The sequence below is a fragment of the Pleurodeles waltl genome, chromosome 3_1, assembly GCF_031143425.1.
Source record: "Pleurodeles waltl isolate 20211129_DDA chromosome 3_1, aPleWal1.hap1.20221129, whole genome shotgun sequence".
NCBI classification, from domain to species: Eukaryota; Metazoa; Chordata; class Amphibia; order Caudata; family Salamandridae; genus Pleurodeles; species Pleurodeles waltl.
This window is the reverse complement of record NC_090440.1, coordinates 1862801771-1862829073: the sequence shown is the minus strand read 5'-3', so window position 1 is coordinate 1862829073 and position 27303 is coordinate 1862801771. Positions and strand designations below refer to the sequence as shown.

General features: G+C 46.7%; 1 protein-coding gene across 3 annotated transcripts in view; it reads left to right on the top strand.

The window, feature by feature from the left end:
• PIKFYVE (phosphoinositide kinase, FYVE-type zinc finger containing) overlaps window positions 1-27303 on the top strand; it is a 1212885-nt gene that overhangs the window by 1130648 nt on the left and 54934 nt on the right. For all 3 annotated transcript variants that reach the window (XM_069225943.1, XM_069225942.1, XM_069225940.1), the window contains one exon: window positions 19259-19333. In XM_069225943.1, coding sequence (XP_069082044.1) covers window positions 19259-19333 — 75 coding nt within the window. The remainder of the gene's footprint in view (window positions 1-19258; window positions 19334-27303) is intronic.

Here is a 27303-nt window from a genome sequence, read left to right as displayed (position 1 = left end):
CCTAAGAATGGACTTAGACACTGGTGGGGCATATTGTTCATGCAGCTATGCCCTCACCTGTGGTATAGTGCACCCTGCCTTCGCGCAGTAAGGCCTGCTAGAGGGGTGACTTACCTATGCCACAGGCAGGCATGCATTGTGGGCATGGCAGCATGAGAGGGGGGTGCCATGTCGACTTTGTCTTTCTCACCCCACCAACACAAACAAGCTGCAATGGCAGTGTGCATGTGCTTGGTGAGGGTCCCCCAGTGTGGCATAATACATGCTGCAGACCTTGGGGACCTTGGGGCCCTTGGTACCATGGGTACCTTTTACAAGGGACTTATCTGTGTGCCAAGGAAGTGCCAATTGTGGGATCAATGGTACAGTTTTTGGGAAAGAACACTGGTGCTGGGGCCTGGTTAGCAGGATCACAGCACACTCTGTCAAGTCAGCATCAATATCAGGCAAAAGTTTGTTGGGTAACCATGCCAAAAAGGACACTTTCCTACTCAGATGCCTTACCCGACCCATCCATCCTCCCCGCTCTGCAAGCGCAATCTTTGGGAAAAGGCTGTATTCCTCTTTGGACACTAATTATCCACACCAGAGGTCAGTGTTCTTCATGGCTCCACACTTTTGACATGAAAGTCGTGAAAAACTGACATCAGCGTGCCTGGGTGGCGCCTGTATAGCTGCAGTGGACGTCACTTTCAGTTTGGATAACACCGACGACGCAAGCAGAGCTGATTGACGCCACATACTGGCGCACAGGTGTACCACTCACAAAAAACCTTACTGATTTTTTTTTTTTATTATCTTCATAAGCTTTTTAAACAGCAACATAAGACAAGAGGCAGCTGTGTTATACAGTGTCTCAAATGGTTCACGTATCTTATAATACAATACAAGCATGGGGGTAAATATCAGTGGGTATATTATGTGCGGGGTCAGAGGCAAGAGTGATAACACCGTCTCAACTGTGCATCAACAGTACAACATATAACCACGAGGAGGAGGATCCTTGTGCAAAGGCAATACGACATTAGTCGCCTACTACTTTATTACACAGTTACACACACCCCCTGTTGCTACATACCTCCCCGAGGAGAATTGCCTGAGAACTGCAATTTGTCACCTTGTGGTCTGTCCTGCCATTGGTGAGAGAATGCATACTTATTCAGTGGGTCCCCTCCTATGAAATCTCTGTGTCATCTTCTTGATCACCTCCTATGCATCCACCATCTCCTTCCACTTCGTTAGGTCTCTCTCCTTGTGTTCCTCCGTATGGACTCTTCGAAGACATATGCCTTCTACTACCACCCATTCTTATATATCTCTTAGCCAGCTGTCAAATTATTAGCTATGCGGCGTCCGACCAATACCAAGCTTAGGAGTGTGAATTTATAGTTCCTGTTGTGGTCTTCCCTAGGTAGCGGCGGAACGCCCAGAAGGCAGTGCCGAATCGATAAGGGCAGGTCAATCCACGTTATTTTAGTCACGGATTCCTAACTTGCATTCAGTAAAAGTGCAGTATTCTGCAATTCAATGTGACATGTACAAACCCAGCAGGGGACACAGAATATTGTGGACACTTCGCAGTGCGTATAGGGTATATCATACTAAGTCATAGTGGAGTCAGGTAGGCCCTATGTAGATAATAGAATTGCGTTAATTCACACCTGGTGTTGCTGGAGGTCTTGCTCATTTGTTCCCTAGCTCTTCTCCACTCTCTGTCTGTTAATGGGGATTCTGTGTCTTCATCCTATTGAAGGGTTATATCTATTTGTGTGTCTCCCTTTAAGGCTGCCGAAAGTCAGGAAATGAGGCCTGTATGTGAACCTGAGTCAAGTACGTTTCTCAACAGCTGTGACTCTGGCTCATCAAGGTGGCTGATCCAGATCTCCCGGGCTGTACCCGATATGTCAGCTTATTGTAAAAACTGGCTGTGCCCACACCAAACAGCTCTCCCGCCTCTTCGAATGATATGAATATGCTATTCACATTCAGCGGTTTGACAGTGAGCTTTGATCCAAGGCATTATATCCACGGTGTCCTTCAGTCTGAAAAAGGTGTGAGCCACCAAATCTGGAGAATTTTTGTATATAGCACTCACCTTATGACTCATCACCGACAACTCCCAAGCTTACGCCATCTGTGAGACTATGAATGGTGTACCAGTTGGGGTTTTACACCTTCTCATCAATGACTTGGGTAGCGCGGTGAGAGGTACCAGGCCTGCCAGTAACTGCTTCTTCCATAGACCACAGGGCTGCTTATTGAAGCAGACCCACAATGTAGTACAGTTTGAGATCAAGTAGTCCTAAACCACCCTCCTCCTGATCTAGATTCACGGTTTCTAGTTTGACCTTGTTTTGTGTATTGGCCCAGATCAAGTCACCAGCAGAGTGTCGAGCTGTCTAAATAGTGATGTTGGCAACACACAAAAGTAATTCTGCATAGTATAGAGGCACCTTGGGATTAATACCATTTTGTTTGTGGCCACCCCAGTGCATAGCCCATATTTAGCTTGTATTGTAGGTGCTCATCAGTCAACACCTGAATCCCCATGTATCAGAAATGTCCTGTTTTCCATGGGAGATTAAAGTTTGGCACCTCTTCCGGTGGGCAAGAGGCCTGCACTGCCACAGGAAACAGCACTGACTTGTGACGGTTGACTCAAAGACCCAAAACTTCCCCAAACTGTGCCATAAGTTGCAGCAGTTGGGGGATGGGCCTGGCTGTGTCTGTTATGTATAGGAGGGTGTCATCTGCATACATGGATACCACATTTGTGGTGTCCCCCACTTTGGTCCATTTATTGTGCAGGTTGTCCCTCAGAATACTTGCCAGGAGCTTCATTGCAAGGGCAAAAAGAAGTGGTGAAGGTGGACAACTATGTCTTGTGCTCCTGTGTAGGAAAGCACACTTTTCGGCATGGTTATCTCACACTTTTTGCCTGGTACCTGACATGATTTTGACTGAAAGTGCATCGGGTTCCTGCTAACCAGGTCTCCAGTGCCAGATCTCTTTCTCTAAATTGTACAGTGTTTTCTCCCAATTGGCACAACCTTCAGCACTCTCTGTAAGTCCCTAGTAAATGTTACCCCTGGTACTTAGGGCCTGGAGTACTAAAGAAGATCCCTAAGGGCTGCAGCACCAATTGTGCCACCTTTAGGGACCTCTCACCAAACCACTCAGTGCTGCCATCACAGGCTGAGTGTCTTGGTGCCGACTAAAGTGAAAACGATTTCTGTCACACATCCCCGTGTGCCAGGTCCACGACCACTCCACATGATATTTGTAAGTCACCCCTACAAAAAAGCCTAATGTCCTAATCAGGGTATATTTTATCATATGTGAGGACCTACCTGCATGAGCAGATGTGCCCCTGCTATGTCTTTGGCGATTCTTAAACATAGTAAGTGGACAGGGAAACCATTGTAAGTATGTGTGCTGGGCACTGGTCAATCTGAGTTCCCCAGCTAGATGATTGCTCTCTGAACATAGGGATTTTTTATATTAAACATCTCTTATAAATAAACCCTCACTGAATCAATTGATGGATTAATTAATACATGCACCCAGAGGGCACCTTAGAGGTGCCTCCTGAAAACCTACCCGACTGCTAGTGTGTTGACTGACTGGTCTAATCCAACACAACCACCCTAGACACATTTCTGACCTGAGGTGAAAGCCAGTGCTCTCGGCGAGCAACAAAGCCTGCTCTGGGTAGAGGTATTATCTCTTCTTTCAGGCATGAAGAACATTCCAGCGCGGGAAGCTTCAAGGGACCAGCTGCCTTTGTTATGCGACTCGGGTAGAGAGCAACCCCTTGTCCTGACCCAACTTCTTGGCGGCAAGACAGGTGGGAAAATGTGTAAGATTAGAAGGTGTGGCCACATCATGCAAGTCCCATCCCTAAGGTGGACCCCCTAATGGGGACCCCACTTCTCAAATTCCTCCATATTTTTTTGGACAGAATCAGCATTCTAGGTTTATGGTTAATCGCACTTCCCAGCAGAAGTGGTCATATATACGATATGTCGCCCTAAAGGTAGGTAACCCATTTGCTGCTAACTGGCACTCTCCTTAATGCCCCTAAATTGAGTATTTAGTTGGCACCCCTTAACCGAAGAACTCAGATATGAGGGATCAAGAGAAGAAGGACGAAGAAGAGTCACTGCCTGGTGAGAACAGTAGAAGAGCTGTAGACTTAGTGGTGGAAACCCCACCTGCCCACACCTCCACAAAGTGACTCATCCTGCAAAGCTGGACAACTACCAAAGCCTCGGGTAGCCTGCCAGCATCTCGCACATCGCCACCAGTCTCCCTTGGAGTAGAAGGTTCACTTCCCTGCATTCTGCAGGCACCACAAAGCAAAGTTTGGTCCATTGCCTTGCACCTGCCTGGCCTAGACCAACGCCGCACACAACCAGGAGGAGGTACCCATGCTCTGGAGGACCAAGACTGTCTCCCCACCAAGTGACACACCACCAAGACCAGCCGGCGCCATGCAGCACCAACCCCCAGGGTACCGGACATCCTGCATCAAGCACCAACAGTGAGAGTCCAGTCCGGATTCCCACTGCACCAGGACCGACCAGCCATCAAGGCTTGTCAGCACCACTGAGACCCACTTTGAGTGGCTCAGCAGTTCTGATTTTGGCTCTGCCAGCTGTTGGCCCCTAACCTCAAGAAGCATCTTTGCGTACCTGTCCAGCCGCCCCAACCACTCTGCACCCGAGCTGCCCGGCCCGGGTTCCGAAGAACCGGCTGTGCCCCCTTGCTCAAAGACCCTTTGGGAGCTCTTGTACCTTTCCCTAAGTTCCAGCGCTGATCCGAGAGAGAGCTACCCCTTAGTCATTTTTTTGACTGCCTTGTTTTACTTTTTGTCTAACTTTTTGGAGGTGGCTTCCTCATGGTGTGTCAAGATGTTATCACGTAACACAGGTGTTAGACCCTGTGGTTCCTGTCATCGGGCGATGTCAGATGTCACAGATCCAAACCTCATCTGTTTGTGGTGTCCAGAGCATTACCTGAAGTCATACTCTGAGTGGCAGGCCATGCACCCGAAGGCTTTGAGGGAGCGGTCCATAAAGTTAATGGCAGCCCGGCACGCAACTCTGTACATGTCAAGGTCCAGGTTGAGAGGAAGATCCTGGAACCGGTCGCGGAGTCTGAAGTTGTTGTCATCCCACTCCAAGTCCTCTACGTGATCGGCTAACTCTAGGCACAAGAGGAAAAGCAAGAAGTGGAAGCAGTCTTCAAATGCTCCTTATCCGTCAACTGGCGTGACAACGGAGTATTCTCATTCTAGGCCTCATTCTTCGTAACCTGCGCCTGGGTCATCTCCATACCTCTCCGGGTTTCCGGGAGCCAGAGCTACCCCTGCCCAGTTAAAAAAAAAAAAATTTATGATGCCAGGTGCCTCATTTTGGGGTATTCTGACCCTGTCAGTACATCTTCGGGCCTCTTGGGGTCAGAGGTGGCCCCATTGAGTTCCGCACCACTGGCTTTGGCCTCAGGGCTCCCAGGGATCCAGTCCTGGGTCCGAACCGTTGCCAGCCGTACTTCCCTGATGCCGATGCTCCCTTTGCCTAACGGCGGCACCATCTCCATTGTCATCCCTGACTCCTACACAGAGTCAGATAGACGTCGCCCGACACCAGCAGGAGCTTTACCTCCTAGATCAGATCCTGAAAGCTATTCTGCTGGGCTAGGCCTCTGGGAATATTGGGAGGGGTCGCTGGACCCTTTAAAGTACCAGCCTTATGAGGGGGAAATGGACTGGCATGAGGATTTGTGTGAAGCCAGTGAACTGGACACGTCTCCAGATCCTGGTTTGCCTTCTCTCCCTACTGTTGCAACGGAAGAGAGAGACTCTTAAGCAGTGGTGGCGAGGAGGCTGGCTGAGATCCTGGACCTTCAGCTACCCTCAGTGGCAGCCAAGACTTATCTCTTGATAGAGGTCCATTATTCCCACACTACGTGGGACGTGGTTGCACAAGTGCTCCCACAGGTCTCAGAGGAAGCCTGAGCTGTACTATCTCAATGCAGCAAAGCTCACAATCCATTGCGGACTGGACATGACCGACTTACCAGGCAGAGATGTTTCAACTACAGTGGCCTGAGGCGCCACGTCTGGTTAAGAACATCTGGCTTTTCAGGGCATGTCCACTCTTCCCTTGTGGACATGCCCTTCGATGGCAACTGTCTCTTTGGAGCAAAGCCAGATTTGTGCTTGAGGGCTTCAACTATTCTTGGCCTACGGTCAGGTACTTGGGACTCACAGCGTTCCTCCCCCCAGTCTGCCTTTTGTGGCTACGGAAGGGGCTTCCAGTTGTGCCAGTTCCCCTACAGCCACTGTGCCGCGCTGCTTGAAGCCTCTTCATGGACAAGTGCGTGGGACCCACTGACCTTGTGGGGTCAGATGGCCAACGGTCTGGTCAGTCCATCACTGCCCTCTCTGCAGCAGCCTCTAAACCCTCCTAGTCTGCGCCTCTACCACCATGGCCACCCAGTTGGCGGTAGGATTCGCCATCACCTGCCCTACTGGCAGTTTCTTACCTCAGACAAGTGGGTTTTGTAGATCGTGCTCCCTCCCCTTCTAGATTACCCTACTCTCCATGCCACCATCTCATAACCAGATGGGGGGGGGGGGAGAATCATCTGTCCCTTCTACGCAAGGAAGTTGCGTCTCTCTTGGCCAAGGGAGCGATAAAGAGCATTCTTGTGCTAGAAGTAGGCTGTGGTTGTTATTCCCATTACTTTCTGGTTCCCAAAAAGGACAAGTGTCTTCGCGCTATTTTAGACATATGGGCTTCAATCCCTTCCTCAAGAAGGAGACATTCAAAATGCTCACTTTAGCTCAGGTCTTGTCTGCCCCGGACCCAGAAGCCTGGATGGTAGCAATGGACTTGCAGGACGCTTATTTCCACATTCTCATCCTGCCTGGCCACAGACGTTATCTGTCATTCACAGTAGGCCGCGAGCACTTCAGTTCACTGTACTTCCCTTTGGTCTTAACAGTGACCTTGGGTATTTCCCAAGATGATGGCAGGGGTTGCAGCTCATCTGCGGGGATCATGCGTGTTAGTCTTCACCTATCTCAATGACTGGCTGTTAAAGGTGGGCTCACGCCAGGCTGTTGTCTCCCACCTTCGGACTATGGCGAACCTCATGCATTTGCTGAGATTCACTGTAAATGTGCTGTAGTCACACCTGGCTCCCTCTCAGATGCTCCTTTTCATAGGAGCTATTATAGACACTAAGTTTCAGGCTTATCCTCCTGAGTCCAAGATATTCAGGCTATGATACCATTATTTCAGCCTCTATCCTGTATTTTGGTGAGACCCACTCAGGCTGTTAGGACTCATCCTGTTGGTGACACATGCTTGATGACATATGAGGGCTTTGCAGTGAGACCTGACGTTCCAGTGGGTGCAGCATCAGGGGAATCTCTTCAACATGGTCCAGATCTCTGAAGGAAGTGTGAAAGATCTGCAGTAGTGGAAAACGAACCACAGTTGGGTCAGAGACAGATACCGTTCCCTTCCCCAGCCAAATCTGACAGTAGTGACAGATGCTTCACTTCTGGGGGTGGGTAGCCGTCTGGCAGAGGTGGTGATAAGAGGAATCTGGTCCTAGACTCTACATCAACATGCTGGAGCTCCAAGTAATCCAACTGGCATTGAAAGTTTTGTTTACCTCCATCAGGGGAAGGCTGGTGTAGGTGTTCACAGACAGCACCACCGCTATGCAGTACTGCAACAAGCAGGGTGGGGTGGGGTAATGGACCGTTTGTCAAGAGGCTCTACCTCTGTGTACGTGGCTGGAACACCAGGGCATATCCGTGGTGGTTCAACATCTGGTGGACTCTCTGAACACCAGAGCAGACAAACTCAGCCAAAAATGTCTAGCGGGTCATGAATGGCGTCTACATCTGGAGGTGGCTCAAGGCCTCATTCAGCAGTGGGGAGAGCCATAGTTAGATCTGTTCCCTTCCACCAAGAACATACAGCAGTTTTGCGTGCTGACGTTTTCAAGGTGACACTTGCTCGGAGACACTTTTTATCTTTAGTGGAATTCAGTTCGCTTGTATGCCTTATCACCCATACCATCCTGTCCAGAATTCTCAAGAAGATCAGGAATGACTGGGCCCAAGTCATCCTTGTGGTTCTGGACTGGATTTGAAGAGTCTGGTATCCTGAGCTGCTGAGCATGTCCATTGATCCTTCATTCATACTGCCCCTTTGGAAAAATCTTCTGTTGCAGCAGCAGGGGAGGGTTCTTCACCTGACTGTCCACTCTCTCTCTTCTTGCGTGGAGATTGAGCTGCGGCAGTTGACAGTTTTTGACCTTCCTCCTGAAGTCTGTATTGTCAACTTGGCAGTTAGGCATCCCTCCACCAAAATGGTATACTCCGGTCATTGGAAGAAATTTGAGGCAAGGTGCACAGACAATTCTCTTGATCCCGGTTCTTCCCCTTGGTATGAGGTTTAACTTCATTCTTTCCCTTGCTCAGCAAGGTTCTGCTTTGGGCACTCTGAAGGGGTATTTATCTGCCATTTCTGCTTTTTTGCAGTTGTTTGATCAACCCTCCTTGATTAAGTCTCCTATTGTACATAGGTTCCTCAAAGGTTTTACTCATCTCTTCCTTCCTTCTCCATTCATTATGCTCCAGTAGGATATTAGTTTGGTTCTGACGTTTTTGATGTTCACTCCTTTCAATCGTCTTCATAACTGTCTCCTCAGGCTTCTTATATTGAAAACAGCCTTCCCTGTGGTAATTGCATCTCCCTGCTGAGTGAGTGAGCTGCAGGCCTTATCCTCTAAATCACCCTACCTCTCTATCAATCCTAACAAAGTGTTGCTTCACACTAGGTCCTCTTTTCTACCAAAAATGGTCAAGCCTTTCCATGTAGTCCAATCAATCACCTTGCCTCCTTTTTACGCACGCCCACATCCTTTCAAATGAGAGGAGAGACTCCACCGCCTGGAACCCAAAAAGAGCATTGGTGTTCCTCCCTGATCAAACAAAAGAGTTCCCGGTAGATGGCCAACTCTTCGTGGAGTATGTGGGTGCGAATAAAGGTCGGGTCGTGCAGAAGTGAACCATGTGTTGTTGGGTCATGCCCTGCATCAAGATCTGCTATGCACTGGCCATAAAGCAACCTTCATAGGGCTTACAAGCTCATTCTACCAGAGCTAAAGCTGCAACCATGGCGTTAGCACGCATTGTTAGGGTCCTGGACAACTGTAAGGCAGCGACGTGGGCATCTCTGCACATGTTTGCCAAACATTACTGACTGGACAATCAGGTCTGCAGGGATGGACACTTTGCCTGTTTGGTCCTGTAGGACTCTCGCTTTTGAAATTAGTTTGCAGACCCACCTCCGGGAAGTGCTATGGCGTGGGTATGTATTCAGAGAAAAGGAATCTGCAGCTGGAAGTCTCTATCGGATGAGCAAGTTACTCACCTTTGGTAACTGTAGGAAGCTGGCTCTGCCTATACTATTTCAAAGTAAGAAATAGTGTGCACAGAGTCCAGGGGTTCCCATTAGAGGTAGGATAGTGGCAAAATTAGATAATTCTAATGCTCTATTTTGTGGTAGTGTGGTCGAGCAGTAGGCTTATCAGAGGGTAGTGTTAAGCATTTGTTGTACACACACAGACAATAAATGAGGAACACACACTCAAAGACTTAACTCCAGGCCAATAGGTTTTTATATGGAAAAATATATTTTCTTAGTTTATTTTAAGAACCACAGGTTCAAGATTTACATAAAACACTTTAAATGCAAGGTACTTCACCTAGATACTTTAGAAACTTTGAATAAAGGCAATATCATATACAGTCTTTGTAAAAATGGCAATAAGCTATTTTCAAAGTGGACACAGTGCAAAAATCAACAGTTCCTGGGTGAGGTAATTAAAGGTTAGATTAGGAGGTAAGTAAAACACTTACAAGTCCCAGTTCTGGGGCATAGGCAGCCCACAGTTGGGGGTTCAAGGCAACCACAAAGTTACCACACCAGCAGCTCAGGGCCAGTCAGGTGCAGAGGTCAAAGAGGTGCCCAAAACACATAGGCACCTATGAAGAACAGGGGTGCTCCGGTTCCAGTCTGCCAGCAGGTAAGTACCTGCGTCCTCGGGGGCAGACCAGGGGGGTTTTGTAGAGCACTGGGGGGGACACAAGTAGGCACACAAAACACACCCTCAGCGGCACAGGGGCGGCTAGGTGCAGTGTGCAAAGCAGGCTTTGGGTTTCAGGTAGGAAACAATGGAGGGACCCGGGGGTAACTCTAGCGGTGCAGGCAGGCACGGGGGGCTTCTCGGGACAGCCACCACCTGGGCTTGGCAGATGGTCACCTGGGGGTCACTCATGCATTGAAGTTTGGGTCCTTCAGGTCCTGGGGGCTGCGGGTGCAGTGTTGGTTCCAGGCGTCGGGTCCTTTGTTACATGCAGTCACGGCCAGTTGTCGTCTTCCTCCTTCTCTGCAGGCTTGTAGGTCAGCAGTCCTTCTTGTTTCTTCAGGTCACAGAAATCTGATTTCCTGGGATCTGGGTAGCCCCTAAATACTGAATTTAGGGGTGTGTTTAGGTCTGGGAGGGCAGTAGCCAATGGCTAACGTCTTTGAGGGTGGCTACACCCTCTTTGTGCCTCCTCCCTGTGGAGAGGGGGGCATATCCCTAATCCTATTGGGGGAATCCTTCAAACTCAAGATGGAGGATTTCTAAAGGCAGGGGTCACCTCAGCTCAGGACACCATAGGGGCTGTTCTGACTGGTGGGTGACTCCTCCTTGTTTTTCTCATTATCTCCTCCAGCCTTGCTGCCAAAAGTGGGGGCAGTGGCTGGGGGGGGCAGGCATCTCCACTAGCTGGGATGCCCTGGGGCGCTGTAACAAAAGGGGTGTGCCTTTGAGGCTCACCGCCAGGTGTTACAGTTCCTGCAGGGGGAGGTGAGAAGCACATCCACCCAGTACAGGCTTTGTTCCTGGCCACAGTGACAAAGGCACTCTCCCTATGTGGCCAGCAACATGTCTGGTGTGTGGCAGGCTGGCAGAAACTGGTCAGCCTACACTAGAAGTCGGGTAGTTATTCAGGGGGCATCTCTAAGATGCCCTCTGGGTGTATGTTACAATAAATTGCACACTGGCATCAGTGTGCATTTATTGTGCTGAGAAGTTTGATACCAAACTTCCCAGTTTTCAGTCTAGCCATTATGGAACTGTGGAGTTCGCGTTTGACAAACTCCCAGACCATATACTGTTATGGCTACCCTCCACTTACAATGTCTAAGGTTTTGCTTAGACACTGTAGGGGCATAGTGCTCATGCACATATGCCCTCACCTGTGGTATAGTGCACCCTGCCTTAGGGCTGCAAGGCCTGCTAGAGGGGTGACTTACCAATGCCACAGGCAGTGTGAGGTTGGTATGGCACTCTGAGGGGAGTCCTATAAACTAGAGTACCCTGCTCTGAGGGGAGTGCCATGTCGACTTAGTCATTTCCTCCCCACCAGCGCACACAAGCTGAGAGGCAGTGTGCATGTGCTGAGTGAGCGGTCCCCAGGGTGGCATAAGACATGCTGCAACCCTTAGAGACCTCCCCTGGCATAAGGGACCTTGGTACCAGGGGTACCAGTTACAAGGGACTTACCTGAGTGCCAGGGTTGTGCCAATTGTGGAGACAAAGGTACAGCTTAGGGAAAAAACACTGGTGCTGGGTCCTGGTTAGCAGGGTCCCAGCACACTTTCAAATCATAACTTAGCATCAGCAAAGGCAAAAGGTTAGGGGGTAAGCATGCCTAGGAGGCATTTCCTAACAATATCTATATGTAGCTTCATAATGGTAACTCCAAATATGGCCATGTAACATGTCCAAGATCATGGAATTGTCTCCCCATGCCACTGCCAAACTAGCTCACTGGGGTTTTCACTGCAGCTACCACTGCTGCCAACCCTCAGACAAGTTTCTGCACTCCTGGGGTCTGGGCAGCCCAGTCCCAGGAAGGCAGAACAATGGATTTCCTCTGAGAGAGGGTGTTACACCCTCTCCCTTTGTAAATAGGTGTTAAGGGCCTGAGAGGAGTAGCCTCTCCTGGCCTCTGGGAATGCTTTGAAGGACACATATGGTGCCCTCCTTGCATAAACCAGTCAACACTGGTTCAGGGATCCCCCAGCCCCTGGTCTGGCGTGAAACAGGACAAAGGAAAGGGAAGTGACCACTCCCCGGTCCATCACCACCCCAGGGGTGGTGCCCAGAGCTCCTCCAGTGTGTCCCAGACCTCTGCCATCTTGAATGCAGAGGCGTGAGGGCACAATGGAGGCCTCTGAGTGGCCAGTGTCAGCAGGTGTCGTCAGAGACCCCTCCTGATAGGTGCTTACCTGGTTAGGAGGCCAGTCCTCCCCTGAGGGCTATTTAGGGTCTCTCCTGTGGGTTTCTCATCAGATAAGGAATGCAAGAGCTCACCTGAGTTCCTCTGCATCTCCCTCTTTGACTTCTGCCAAGGATCGACCGCTGACTGCTCCAGGACGCCTGCAAAACCGCAACAAAGTAGCAAGACAACTACCAGCAACATTGTAGCGCCTAATCCTGCCGGCTTTCTCAACTATTTCCTGGTGGTGCATGCCCAGAGGGCTGTCTGCCTTCACCCTGCACTGGAAGCCAATAAGAAATCTCCTGTAGGTCGACAAAATCTTCCCCCTGCTAACACAGGCACCAAACTTCTGCATCACCGGTCCTCTGGGTCCCCTCATCTTGACGAGCGTGGTCCCTGGAACACAGGAGCTGGATCCAAGTGACCCCGACAGTCCAGTGGTCCATCTGTCCAAATTTGGTGGAGGTAAGTCCTTGCCTCCCCACGCCAGACAGTAATCCTATGTACTGGGTGAACTGCAGCTGCTAGGGCTTCTGTGCACTTTTGCAAGGAATCCTTCGTGCACAGCATAGCCCAGGTTCCCAGCACTCTGTCCTGCATTGCTCAACTCGCTGAGTTGACCACCGGCTTCGTGGGACCCTCCTTTATAGTGTTGAGATGACCGTCATGCTCAGATTCCTTGAATGCCTGTTCAAGTGCTTCTGCGGGTGCTGGCTGCATCTGCATGGGCTCTCTGTGCTGCTGAGCGCCCCCTGTGTCTCCTCCTCCAAGGGGCGACCTCCTGGTCCTTCCTGGGCCCGGGCAGCACCCATTTTCTTCAACTGCGACTCTTGCAGCTAGCAAGGCTTGTTTGCTGTATTTCTGCTTGGAAACAACTCTGCTTCCTCCAGCACGCTGTGGGACATCATTTGTGCAAAGGAGAAGTTCCTGGCATCTTCCGTTGTTGCAGAATCTTCAGCTTCTTCCACCCTGGAGGCAGCCCTTTTGCACCTTCATCCAGGGTTTAGTGGGCTCCTTCCCCCCTGGACACTTGCATGACTCTTGGACTTGGTCCCCTTCCTTTACAGGTCCTCAGGTCCAGGAATCCGTCTTCAGTGCTTTGCAATCAGTTGTTGTCTTTGCAGAATCTCCTATCACGACTTTAGTGTGTTTCTGGGGAAGCAGGGTAACTTTACTCCTACTTTTCAGTGTCTTGGTGTGGGGTATCTTGGACACCCTTAGTGTTTTCTTACACTCCCATCGACCCTCTACACGCTACACTAGGCCTGGGGTCCATTCGTGGTTCGCATTCCACTTTCTTAGTATATGGTTTGTGTTGCCCCTAGACCTTTTGCATCCTATTGCATTCTACAGTGTTTGCACTACTTTTCTAACTGTTTACTTACCTGATTTTGGTTTGTGTGTATATTTTGTGTATTTTACTTACCTCCTAAGGGAGTATATGCTCTGAGATATTTTTTGCACATTGTCACTAAAATAAAGTACCTTTATTTTTAGTAACTCTGAGTATTGTGTTTTCTTATGATCTAGTGCTATATGATATAAGTGGTATAGTAGAAGATCTGCATGTCTCCTAGTTCAGCCTAAGCTGCTCTGCTATAGCTACCTCTATCAGCCTAAGATGCTAGAACACTACAGGGAGTGCAGAATTATTAGGCAAGTTGTATTTTTGAGGATTAATTTTATTATTGAACAACAACCATGTTCTCAATGAACCCAAAAAACTCATTAATATCAAAACTGAATATTTCGTTTTTATCTTTACCTTCTTTTTTACATTAATTTCCTTTTCAAGTCTTCCGGTGCCAGCCATCCTGCCCTTTCTTCATACTCTATATTTTCTTTCCTGGTACTATTTTAGGTCACGATTACAGGCTTATCAGGGCCTCCTCAATCTCCATTATCACTCAAGCCTTTTACCTACGTACCTGTAGCTGCCTGGCGCAGTCATACTAATTACAGTTCTTTAACACTTTACTCAGGTATGTTCTCACTGACCAATTTTATTTTACAGGGAGTGCAGAATTATTAGGCAAGTTGTATTTTTGAGGATTAATTTTATTATTGAACAACCATGTTCTCAATGAACCCAAAAAACTCATTAATATCAAAGCTGAATATTTTTGGAAGTAGTTTTTAGTTTGTTTTTAGTTTTAGCTATGTTAGGGGGATATCTGTGTGTGCAGGTGACTATCACTGTGCATAATTATTAGGCAACTTAACAAAAAAAAATATATACCCATTTCAATTATTTATCATTACCAGTGAAACCAATATAACTTTTCTGAGCCTGTCAAGTCCTTCTTTTGACCCATTTTGCCAAAGGAAAGGAAGTTGCCTAATAATTATGCACACCTGATATAGGGTGTTGATGTCATTAGACCACACCCCTTCTCATTGGTCACTGATTTGTTTTTGTTTTGTTTTTGAATGTCAGAAATGTATATTTGTGAATGTTGAGATGTTATATTGGTTTCACTGGTAATAATAAATAATTGAAATGGGTATATATTTGTTTTTTGTTAAGTTGCCTAATAATTATGCACAGTAATAGTCACCTGCACACACAGATATCCCCCTAACATAGCTAAAACTAAAAACAAACTAAAAACTACTTCCAAAAATATTCAGCTTTGATATTAATGAGTTTTTTGGGTTCATTGAGAACATGGTTGTTCAATAATAAAATTAATCCTCAAAAATACAACTTGCCTAATAATTCTGCACTCCCTGTAAAATAAAATTGGTCAGTGAGAACATACCTGAGTAAAGTGTTAAAGAACTGTAATTAGTATGACTGCGCCAGGCAGCTACAGGTACGTAGGTAAAAGGCTTGAGTGATAATGCAGATTGAGGAGGCCCTGATAAGCCTGTAATCGTGACCTAAAATAGTACCAGGAAAGAAAATATAGAGTATGAAGAAAGGGCAGGATGGCTGGCACCGGAAGACTTGAAAAGGAAATTAATGTAAAAAAGAAGGTAAAGATAAAAACGAAATACTATCGTAAATGTGATTCGTATGAGGAGTAAAGACATTGGGAAACCGGCGTGAATACATTGTAAGTCGCAAAAGCTCGAGCGGTTGGTAACTGGTGATTATGTTAAGGGAAAAAGCGCCAGAAGTTAAGTCACAACCAGTTTAAAGAAACAGAGTCGGGGCGCACGGTGATATAATGTTGGGCACATGGCCCCAAATTAGATAAACCCTGATTAGAAGAGTAAAAATAGCCCGAGTCGTGGTGGGCGACTGTTGAGGACTAAACCAAAATGAATCGTGGTTAGAAAACTGACCGCAGGAGCGTGGGCATAGACTCAGTAAGTGGGAGAAGCAGGAGTTAAAAAATAGTAATTATGGTGAGAAAACCGCTGTGAAAAAAGTTACAAAGGCGAGTCTCAATCTAAGAAAGTAATAGGCATAATACGTTAACTGGTAGCGGTGAAAATAACGTTAAGAGATACGTTGTAATGGCGAGTTGGACACTTACCAGGAAGAAGTGTAGCGGTGAGCTATCAGGTAGTCGCGAGAACGTGTAATGGTCTGCGAGGGGAATTGCTTTCTAATTAAGTAGAAGGTGGAAGTGCAGCAGAAATGGAAGAGGGACTTGGCTAAAATGGCTAAAACGGCGACCATCTTGGGTGTGAATGGGCTATAATGGTTAAAACGGCGGCCATCTTGTGTGTGACTCGGAGATAGCGTAAAATGATGATAATGGGAAAAGCAAAGGCAGTAAAGTAGTAAGTGAGGACGCGACAATGACTATGTTGATGCTAGGCACCGGGTGAGTGCCTAGATCAACGATGAGAAAGATAAAGTCAAGACTTCAGAGCGTGACAATGTAATGGTGTCCAAAGATATTGAGAGAGTGTAATAGTACATCGCTGGGCAGGGACACCAGAAGACGATAGATGAAACGTATATGAGCCATTCACATGTGTTGCAGTGAAAAGATACAACAATCAAATCAATGTATATAGGTGCACTGTACAATTGCGATGGTAGGTGAAACATATAAAAGTAGAGACCATGAAGTGCAGTAAATAAGTGCAACAATTAACACATTTGTATAAAAGCATACGTGCATTAGTGGGATATACAGTAGTCCACAGTATTATTAGAGTTGGGAAATATTAGGTTAAGTGCAACCGTTAGTACATTTGTATAAAAGCATACGTGCATTAATGGGATATACAGTAGTCCACAGTATTATTGGAGTTAGGAAATATTAGTGTGCACAATGTTAAAGACAGGGGAAATGGCGAATCATGCGAGAATAAAGTGAAGTTCACGATCCGTGTTCAGGCCTAGTTCAACTGCGCGAAGTTTTATGATCCATTTAGACTCGCATCTACGTAGATCTCTGGTTCTGTCTCCCCATCTCGGTGAATTTGGGACCTGAGTGATGCCATGGAACCTAAGGCTCAGGAGATCCTGTTCCCCGTGTGAAGTGTTGAAATGAACAGCCATAGGATAGTTAATGTTAGCATTTCTGATGGCTCTGACATGTTCCTGAATACGTTCCTTCAGTGGGCGTATCGAGCTGCCAACATAGATCAGACCACATACACATATCAGACAGTAGACAGTAAACTTTGTGTTACAATTCATGAAAGTCTTGATGTGGTGCGTGGTCACGGTGTTGTAGGAAAAGGAAATGGTTTTGTTAAGGGCTAGTTGGCAGGAAATACAGCAGCCACATTTGTAAAAACCATTCGGTTTTGTAGGAATCCGCCCTGTGGACGGTGTCAGAGGTGAGGGACAGAGAAAGCTAGGGCACAGAATGTTCCTGAGGGTCCGACCTCTGCTGTGTACGATGGTTGGTGACCTGCCTATTGAGTCCTTGAGGCATGTGTCCAACATTAACAGATGCCAGTGTTTCTTGAGAATGCGCAGCACATCCTTACTCGCAGGGCCGTATTGGGTAATGAAGGAGACCGGCCTACTGTTAGAAAAACCCTTGGCCACTGGTTCTTTGCGGCTCTTAATCAGTAAATCGTGTTGGTTTTTGTTTAGTATGCGTTTGCTGGCTCCCGAGATGAGTTTGTTGGTATACCCTCTAGCTTGAAAGCGATAAGTCAGGTTCTTAAGCTCCTGTTTAAAAACATAATTGTCAGTACAGTTGCGTCGAATTCTGACCATTTCACCGTATGGGATGGCTCTGATCTTTGAAAGGGGGTGGGCGCTATGAGCATGTAGGACAGAGTTACAGGCAGTAGGTTTCCTGTACAGTCTTGACATGATCTTGTTGTTGGTGATGTACAGAAGTAAATCCAGGAACTCGATTGTAGTAGTGTCCACTTTGTGAGTGAAAACTAAGTTAAAATCGTTGGTGTTGAGGTGTTCAATGAGTGTACTGAGGTCCGAAACGTTGCCAGTCCAGATAGCAAGAATATCATCAATATATCTACCCCAATACAGGATGTGTTCAGTGAGGTGTGTCGGGCAGTTGGACCATAAGTGTATTTTCTCAAATTGACCCATGTAGAGATTGGCATATGAAGGGGAGAACTTAGCTCCCATGGCTACACCCTGACACTGTCGAAACCATCTGCCATCGTGTAAGAATACATTGTTCTCTAGTACTAACCGTGTGAGGTCAAGGAGCATGCATGTGTGATCATATAATGTGGCATCTCGGGTACTAAGCGTAAGTTGGAGCATTTCCAGTCCCCTTTCCAGGGGAATGGACGTGTAGAGAGAACTAACGTCGAGGCAGACAAACATAAAGTCTTCTGACCAATCGATGTCTTCCAATTGACACAACAGATCGCGGGTGTCCTGTATGTAGGACGGAAGGTTGTGTACCAAGGGTTGGAGAAAGGAGTCCATGTACTCGGAGATATGTTCCGTAGGTGAACCAATCCCTGAAATAATGGGTCTGCCAGGAGGAAAGCCCCCTGGTTTGTGGACTTTTGGTAGAATGTATATACAGGGAGCCCGGGGCGCCTCGATGTACAGAAATCTGTGTTTTAATCAGTAAGGAGACAGTGATTTTTCCAAAATGTCAATTTCTTTCTGATCATGCTGGTAATGTTGGAAAGAGGGTTACTAGGTAATAGAGAGTAGGCCTGGGTGTCATTAAGTTGTCTGTCTATTTCTGTAACATAATCACTCTTGTTCATGAGAACAACATTGCCCCCTTTGTCAGCCTCCCTGATAACTATATCTGGACATGTGGAGAGTTTATGCAGCGCACGGAGTTCATCGGAGTTGAGATTATTGGAAGGTCTGTGGGTACATGTGCTCTTTTTGTCCTCCAAGTTGTAAAGTTCCGTACTGACGGCTTGGTAGAAGACGTCGATGTGATTGTCTGGAGGTAACGTAGGGACAAACATGGAATTGGGTTTGAGCCCACTGTTGACATCTAAGTTGGGTATAATATTGAGTTCAACCAATAGTTCCTCAAAACTGGGTGGTGGTGAAGATGTGTTATCCAGGGAGAGAACCGTATGGATATCCTGAAGGTCCCCAATGGTTTGATTGCAAGTGGGTAGTGTCGTGTGAGCAGTTTTGTAGGTGTCAGGTTTGTTGTGGAAGAACTTCTTAAGTGTAGAGGGAGCTTCACCACACTAGAACCTAGCTGTTTGTTAGACATTGATGTCAGGCTATCACGGTAAGAGAAAACAAGACTGTAGCGAAAAGGACGATTCCACTCCATACTCATCTTTAAAATGTGTCTCAATCACTGATTGTTTTGGTGTTGCTGTGAGAGATAGGGCTAAGCCTGCAGCTTTAAATGAAGGATTTAATGTAGAATATTGCAGGAATGTTAAATAAGAGACTTCGGCTTGCATGGAAAATATTCCAGAGGAGGAATAGAAGCTGTGAATGTAATGCAAAAATCCTAATCACTGGTGATGTCAAATTGTAACTTTCTTTCCTGTTGTTCCTAACAGACTATATTCGCACATTCACATGGGACAAAAAACTCGAAATGGTTGTGAAGTCAACAGGAATTTTGGGTGGACAAGGTGAGTGCCGAGTCAATAAATCCCTTATAATTCTTGGAGTTATTCATTACTTCACATTCATCTTATTATCAGTAAAGGACACCAGAATGTAGAATTTTGTTGATGTTTTTGTTAAGCAATGTTTTTTATCATCTTTATGTTTTCAGATAGCTTGATCAGTGAGCATTGACCCCACTGTTCCCTCATTTTTCTTCCCACGTGCTAGTCATTGCAGCCTAACTTTCTTTATAAATACAGGATTTGCTTTTTGAAACATGATTCTTAGTTTCGCTGGCAGCAGCAACATGTACTTGATATCCGATAGAGACTACTAGCTGCAGATTCCTTACCTTAGAATTCTCCCCTAGTGCCAGACTGGTTCTGGAAAAATTATTTAGCAGTACCCCTGCATGTAGGTAGAGGTCGTCGTGCGACTCTGCCTCGACCTCATCCTCTGGATATGATGTTGACAGAGTCCATATAATTCCTCCCCCGATGCGCTGCCATCAGTTTCTTCTTTTCCATGCAGCAACACAGATCCAGAGAAGAGGTTACCTCTGGCCATTTTTTTGGCCTTCTGTTTTGGCAGTTTTTATAGTTGGCACAGTGTTTATGCCTTCTGGCTTTGAGCCTTGTGAGTCCTGTGCTCGACAGATGTCAGTCACAGAACCCCACTCTTTTTGTATATGTTGCTTACTCACCCACCACAATATAGACGACTGTGACGCCTGTCAACAGTTGAGGCCTATGGCGTTGCTGGAGCGACGGATGAAGCTCCTTGTGCCATGGGTGTCGCAGTCTACACAGGACTCTCGTAGGTGTTGTAGTCCTTCTTCTACAGCTCATCCTAGTTACCATTCCAGGAGTCGCTCACATACGGCTCCTTCAACGTCTCCAGATCTTGCGACGTCTCAAGGTAAGTGTCACCCACAGTCGAAGTCGAATCCTCCTCTGGCTTCACTGCCCCGTGGCTCCTCCCGTTCCTCTGAGGATTGAGTCTGCGCAGTAATCGGCCCCGTGCCTCCTACCTTATTGCGGCGCCAGGGCGACTCTGGCTCGGATGCAGGACTATTACATGTCCTTGCATGCTGTTTTTGGGTCTACCACTCCCTCAGAAGTGCCTTTGGGCCCGAAGGAGGTGGCGGGTGCCCTGACGGGATCCTAACCAGCAGCTTTGTCCTTGGGACCCGTTGGGCCCCTCGACTCTGATTCCAGAGTCGGATCAGTGCTGATGCACAGCCTCCCACGGCTTGCATCTTCTGCGCTTGTCTACTCACTTACGACTCCGATTTTGGCCATTTCTACCTTGCCGGCATTGGCGGTGTTAGTGCCTGTGACTTTGCTCAGCACCCAGATTGTTGTATCCCCGAAGTCGAACAATGCCCCTTCCGATGTCGAGGTCTCTCCCTCCCGGCATCGATCCACTTCGATGCTGGGAGCGGTGCAATTGCAGTCAGCTATTCTTCAATTAGCTCTTTCTGAGGCTCACTCTTCAGTTCTTCCATCGGAGGGGCCCGGTTTGCTTTCTCAGCCTATAAATTCCGAAACCATTCCACTTCATGAATCAGATTGCTTAGTTGACTTAGCCAACTCTAGCGGTCTAGACTCCTTGCCGGCTTCCAGCCTCCTATCATCCCCTGGGTTCACTTCAAGGCTAGTTTTGCTCTTGCAGACATGTTGAAGCGTGTGTCGGAAGTGTTGCATTTACAGCTTCCTACTGTGCAGTTATCCATAGACCCTTTGCTTGATCCCTTACATCCTGACCAGTCTTCTATGGAACCAGTCCTTCCTTAATGTGAGGCTCTTTATGATGTCCTCTTGGGATTTCGGACCCAATCAGTTTCTGGTCTCCCTGTGGAGCGCTCTATCTCAGATAGACACAGGCCAGCCCCAGAGGATCCGTCAGGCCTCTGACAGCAAACCGCTACTCAAAATTTTGTGGTGCAAACTGCTTTGGCTGCACACATTTTTACACAGGTACCTCCGATCTCACCAGAGCGCGAAGCCAGACAGCTGGACCCTTCTGGAAGGTGGATTTTCACTTCATCTAGTTCTGCCTTGTGTTCCACCAATACTTCCTTTGTCCTTGCTAGTTTCTCCCATGTTTTGTAGGACTCAGTGGAGCACATTTTGCCTTCTCTGTCTGATGAGGGTAGAAATGCTTGAACATCTTTTGTACAGGATGTTCTGCAGGCTGCCAAGCTTAGTGTTAGATGTGGTATGGATACCACAGATTCTGTTGGAAGGATTATGGCTTCTTGGTGATTTGGCTCCTGAGGTAATAGTATTTGGATACCTGCATCTTCCATTAGAATGTATGGACATTCTAAAACAAGCACGTAAACCAACAACTAGGCAGTGCCACACAAATAAATGGAAAAGTTTTGTACATTACTGCAAACCTAAAAAAATTGATCCACCTTGAGCATCAGTACAGGATATTGTGTGTTATTAGCTTTATTTACAGAAAGTAAATCTTGCCTATTCGTCTATCAAAATTCATTTAACAGCAATATCAGCCTACCTCCAAAACACACCTTTCTGTTTAAAATTCCTGTTATAAATGCATTTATGGAAGGGCTTAAACAAGTTATTCCACCTAGACTACCACCAGCTCCTACATGGAATCTTAATATTGTGCTCACAATACTTATGGGTCCACCATTTGAACCCATGCACTCTTCTGCTATTAAATTTCTCTCATGGAAGATTGCTTTCTTAGTAGCAATTACTTCCTTAAGAAGAGTAAGTGAAATTCAAGCATTTACTTTAGAAGAACCCTTATTCCAAGTACACAAACACAAAGTAGGACTTAGGACAAATCATTTTTTTTAACCTAAAGTGGTTTCACCCTTTCATATTAATCAGTCCGTCAAATTGCCAGGCTTCTTTCCACAGCCAGATTCTGCTGCTGAAAGAGCTCTCCACACTCTTGATCTCAAAAGAGCTCTAATGTATTACGTAGACAGAACAAAGGAATTTAGAAAAACTAAACGTCGTTTTGTGTCTTTCCAGCAACCTCATAAGGGTACTCCTATTTCAAAACAAGGATTAGCCAGATGGATAGTAAAGTGTATTCAATCTGCTATCTTAAAGCTAAGAGACAGCTGTTAGTAACTCCTAAAGCATATTCTACTAGACAGAAAGGAGCTTCATTGGCATACTTAGGAAATATACCAATGATAGATATATACAAAGCAGCCACATGGTCCACACCACATACATTTACTAAACACTACTGTATGGATGTGTTATCTCGCCTACAAGAAAATGTTGGTCAAGCAGTGCTTAAAACACTATTTCATACTACTACAACTCCTACAGGCTAGCCACCGCTTATTTTTGGAGGGACTGCTTTTCAGTCTATGCAAAGCATATGTATCTGCAGCTACACATGCCATTGAACGAAAAATGTTACTTATCCAGTAGACATTTGTTCGTGGCACGTAGTGCTGCAGATTCACATCAGCCCACCCTCCTCCCCAGACGCCTGTAGCAGTTGTAGTACTTTCTTTATGTAAAAATCTATATACACTGCATGGACAACTTATTTTCTTATGATATATACTTATACATTTCTTCACTCCTTACTTCACCCTCCTGCTGGAAAACAATCTAACAAAGGACTCGATGCCCATGCGCACTGTCACCGAGAGGAGGAGTCACTCGATCTCGTGACTGGAGAACATTCTTTGACAAAAAACAACTTGTAACACTCCAAGCCCAACACTAGACAGCGGACTTATGCAAAGCATGTGAATCTGCAGCACCACATGTCACGAACAGATGTCTACTGGGTAAGTAACATTTTCGGTATGTATAGAGATATAGGCATGTGTTCCTATGTATCATTTCTGCTTCATAGGTCCATGTCTCTATTTTTAGATCGGCATCTGTGTTAACCTGATCCTATGCATATCTATGAACAACATATGTATGGACACATCCATGTCTTTATATCTGTGCATATGGGTGTCTCTGCATGCATTTTCCAGACATCCTAATTTACTCATTTTATGTCATGCATATGGCAAACCTTTTGTGTCTTCTGTTGACTGGTGGTATGTGTCTCACAGTTCTGTTAGGTCTCTCCTCAGATTTCCCCCTTGGGTGTTCCTGGAGATGTACATTCTGTCTTTTGAGTTACTCTCCCTTCCAGCGTTAAGCTTCCAGGTTCTTGTTTGGTTTTGCATATGCACCCTGGTGGAAGCAGCATTTATGCATTTTTTTTTCATATTCTCTAGGGTTACCCGTTGATGGGTGTATCATTCCTATTATCTCTTTGACTGTTGGGGTGTTTTTTGTACCTTATTCTTTCCACTCCTACTTTGGGGCACTTCATGTTATTCCCCTGTTGTTATTCTCTACCAACAGATTCATTTTCATATGCTCTGGCCCAATGGCGTTTCATATTTTCTTGAAATATTCTGTGGGTCGTCCACTCTTTTCGGGTGAGCTGAATGCTTCTTCTCACCTTTTGTCTTTCGCATTTCTGGTCTACTACTCCTTTAGTTAGACCGATTGTTTATTGTAAGACTTGAGTAGGATGTGTTCGCAGACCCTCCTCCTGGGTTGCTAATGCTTTGGTATCCAATTCTAATGTAAGGAACCTGCGGCTAGTTGTCTCTAACAGATGAACAAGTTACTTACCTTTGGTAAAGCCTTATCTGGTAGAGGCATAGACTAGCCGTAGATTTCTCACTGATCCACCCATCCTTCCCGCTCTGTGAAATGTTTTATCTTACTTCAGTCTCTCTTTCTTGGCATTCTGTTGCCAGGCTTTTCAATTTAATAGTTGTAAAATCAAATTGACATCTACCTCTTTTGTGATACTGTTACTTTGCCAGTTTCTATGGTGGCTCTGCGTTGTTGTGTGGATTCCAGTCACAGAAGAAACTGATGTGAGCGCGTCGGGGGAAGGATTATATTGACTCTGTCTACATCACATCCGAAGGATGACATCGATGCGGAGGCGCAAGACGCCCTCTACTGATGCACAGAAGTACTGCTGGAGAATGTTTCCGGATCCAGTTTGGGGCCTGGGAAGAATTCTAAGGTAAGGAATCTGCGGCTAGTCTATGTCTCTACCCGGTAAAGCATTACCATAGGTAAGTAACTTGTTCTTCTCACTCCCTCAAGGGCTTTCTTGAGTCTTTCGAAAAAAAGTTCCTGCTTTTGCACTGCGGGTCTGGAATGATCTTAATTGTGACATTTGTGTATGTCATTTGCTGCTAACATCTCTATTATGGTACTTGGAAATTCATGTGGTAATGGTTCTCGGCAGAGCACCAGATTTTGGGAATGGCACTGGTGCTTGGTGTGCCCTTTCTACTGGAAAAAAACTAAACAACTCCTAAGTCTTAAGGGTATCCAGCATCCAGTGTTTCACAAGCAGGTCCACACTGGGGCCCTCTGCACTCACTGGGTCCCCTAATAGCCTTATGTTGTTCTTCCTATTTGCACCATCTTCAAGTTGGGCCCACAGCAGTGAACTCCACTTTTGTGCCTTAGACGATTGCTCTGCAAAGTCTTCACTTAAATGTTCATTATGCTGCTTGCTTGTTACTTACTTGTCACTGTTTTGTTGATTTTTTTTTTTTAATTAATTTTTTTAATTCAGTGTCAACAGCATAACTTGGACATAGAGTGAATTTTGAATTCTAGAATTGTTTTAGAGTCCTGCAAATCTGTAACTAGCTCTCCAAATGTGGGTTCTGCCTCATCAGGGTCATTAAAAACTACTGTGATTAATTGTGCCTTTTTATTGCCTTCTGCCATCTTACTGTGCAGAAATGTGTCCATATTGTGTTAGGATGGCTTTATTACTTTATCATGTTCTATTTTTGCTGTGAATTGGGATAAGTGGCTCTGTTTCAACCCTTGTGTGCTGTGCCTTTTATTTCTTCTGCGTAGAAGCAGGTGAGCACTCTTCTTTTCTCTGTTCTTCCTTTCTTTCCTCTCTGTGGATTACTTAGAGGGAGAAGTGAGGCGAGAGGCCAACACGTCGGGGGAAGGGTTGCCTGCGGAGAGAGAAACTTATTGTCACCTACCTAGTGAGCACCTTGTCCTATCTCATGTTGCTCTGTGGTCTGCCAGCCTTCTCTCTCCCTCTGCCGAATCATAGTTCCTGCACTCCTGTACTCCTCTTCTCACCCCGTTTCTTCTCTGCCATCTCCACCTCTGAACTGTTTGTGGCATGGCAGCGCTGTTGATTCAGGACTACACCCTTCCTGAATAATCTTGGATTGCAAGGAATCTTTGATTGCCTGTACGGTGCTTTAGCATACCTCTTCACTTACTTCCAACATGTTGCTAAATAACATGGTGTGCAGCTGCCGCCTTCAACTGAGACATGCTCTTTTAGTCCTGTACCAAAATCAAGGTCTCCCTACCTGGGTCCTCCCCATGGTAGGCGCCCCCCCAATTTCTCTCTCTTCCTAGACCTTTCCTTGGCTGCAGCTAGCCCACTGGCTCCTCTCACTCAAGGAGTTGCTCTCGTGGTGAGAGGGTATAGGATGCAAGTAGGCCTCACAACCATCCCCTATCAGTTTCTGCCATTCTGGTGACTCTGGACTCCTAACCAACATGTGCCATTGTGTGGAGCACCATCCTTCCACGTGAATGCTTTTCTATGGACTGATAAGGATATTTAAGTCTTGATTCTGGGAGTGGCAAGGTCAACCAATCAGGTAACCTCACCCTTTTTCTTCACAATAGTGTGTGGTCCACTCCATTTGTCGTGGAGTGCTATGGGAGCCACAGGATCCAGCACCCACACTTTCTGTCCTGGCTGAAACGCAGTCAGCGCCGCCTTCTGGTCATGCCATTGTTTCAGCAACTCTTGGCCGGCCTGAGGGTTTTTGGAAGCCCTCTTCATGTACTTGGCCATTCTAGATCTGAGGCCCAGTACATAGTCGACAATGTCTTGTTTTAGGGGCTTGAGAGTTTGCTCTGAGCCTTCTTTCACAAGAGCAAGGGGGCCCCTAACAGGGTACCCAAACAGAAATTCAAAGGGGCTCTAGCCCACTCCCTTCTGAGGAACCTCCCTATAGGCAAAGAGGAAGCAATGTAATAGGACATCCAATTTCCTCCTCATTTTTTCAGAGAGTCCCATTTTCCTGCCTTTGAGAGTTTTATTAAACCTCTCAACTAGCCCATTTGTTTGTGGATGGTAAGGGATGGTGAATTTATAAATTACTCCACACTCCTTCCACATGGCTTTAAGGTAAGTAGACATGACGTTTGCACCCCTGTCTGATACCCCCTCTTTAGGAAAACAAACTCTGGAGAAAATTCCCAGGAGAGCTTTGGCCACGGCAGAAGCTGTAGTGGTCCTAAGAGGAATGCCCTGTAGATACCTGGTGGCATGGTCCACTACCACCTGGATGAATCTATTACCAGAGGCTGTTGGGGAGTCAAGGGGGCCAACAACATCCACCCCAGCCCTCTCAAAGGGCCACCCCAACCACTGGTGGTTGAATTAAAGGGGCCTTTTGAGTGCCACCTGTGTTGCCTCTGGCTTGCCAAGTGACACAGGAGCGACAAAACTCTTTAGTGTCTTCAGACATATGAGGCCAGTGAAAGTGAGGAACAAGTCTGTCCCAGGTTCTGCTTTGCCCCAGGTGGCCTGCAAGGGGAATATCATAAGCTAGAGTTAACAGGAACTCCCTAAACGTCAGAGGGATAACCAGTCTCCTGGTGACACCAGGTTTAGGGTCCATTGCTTCTGTGTATAGGAGGCTGTTATCCCAGTACACCTTATGGGTGCCACTGATATCCCCTGCCTCTTGTGCTGCAGGTTGCTGTGTTAAGCTCTCCAGAGTGGGACAGGTTTGCTGTTCCTTACTGAGTTCTTCCCTGATGGCCCCCCGGCACTCAAGAGCTCAGCTTTGTCAGCTTGAAGTTCCTCTGGTATTGGTTCCACCAAGGAGTAGATTTTTCTCCCTCAGGAGTTGAATCCTCACTGGAGGCTTGAGAAGGGGGTACCTTTT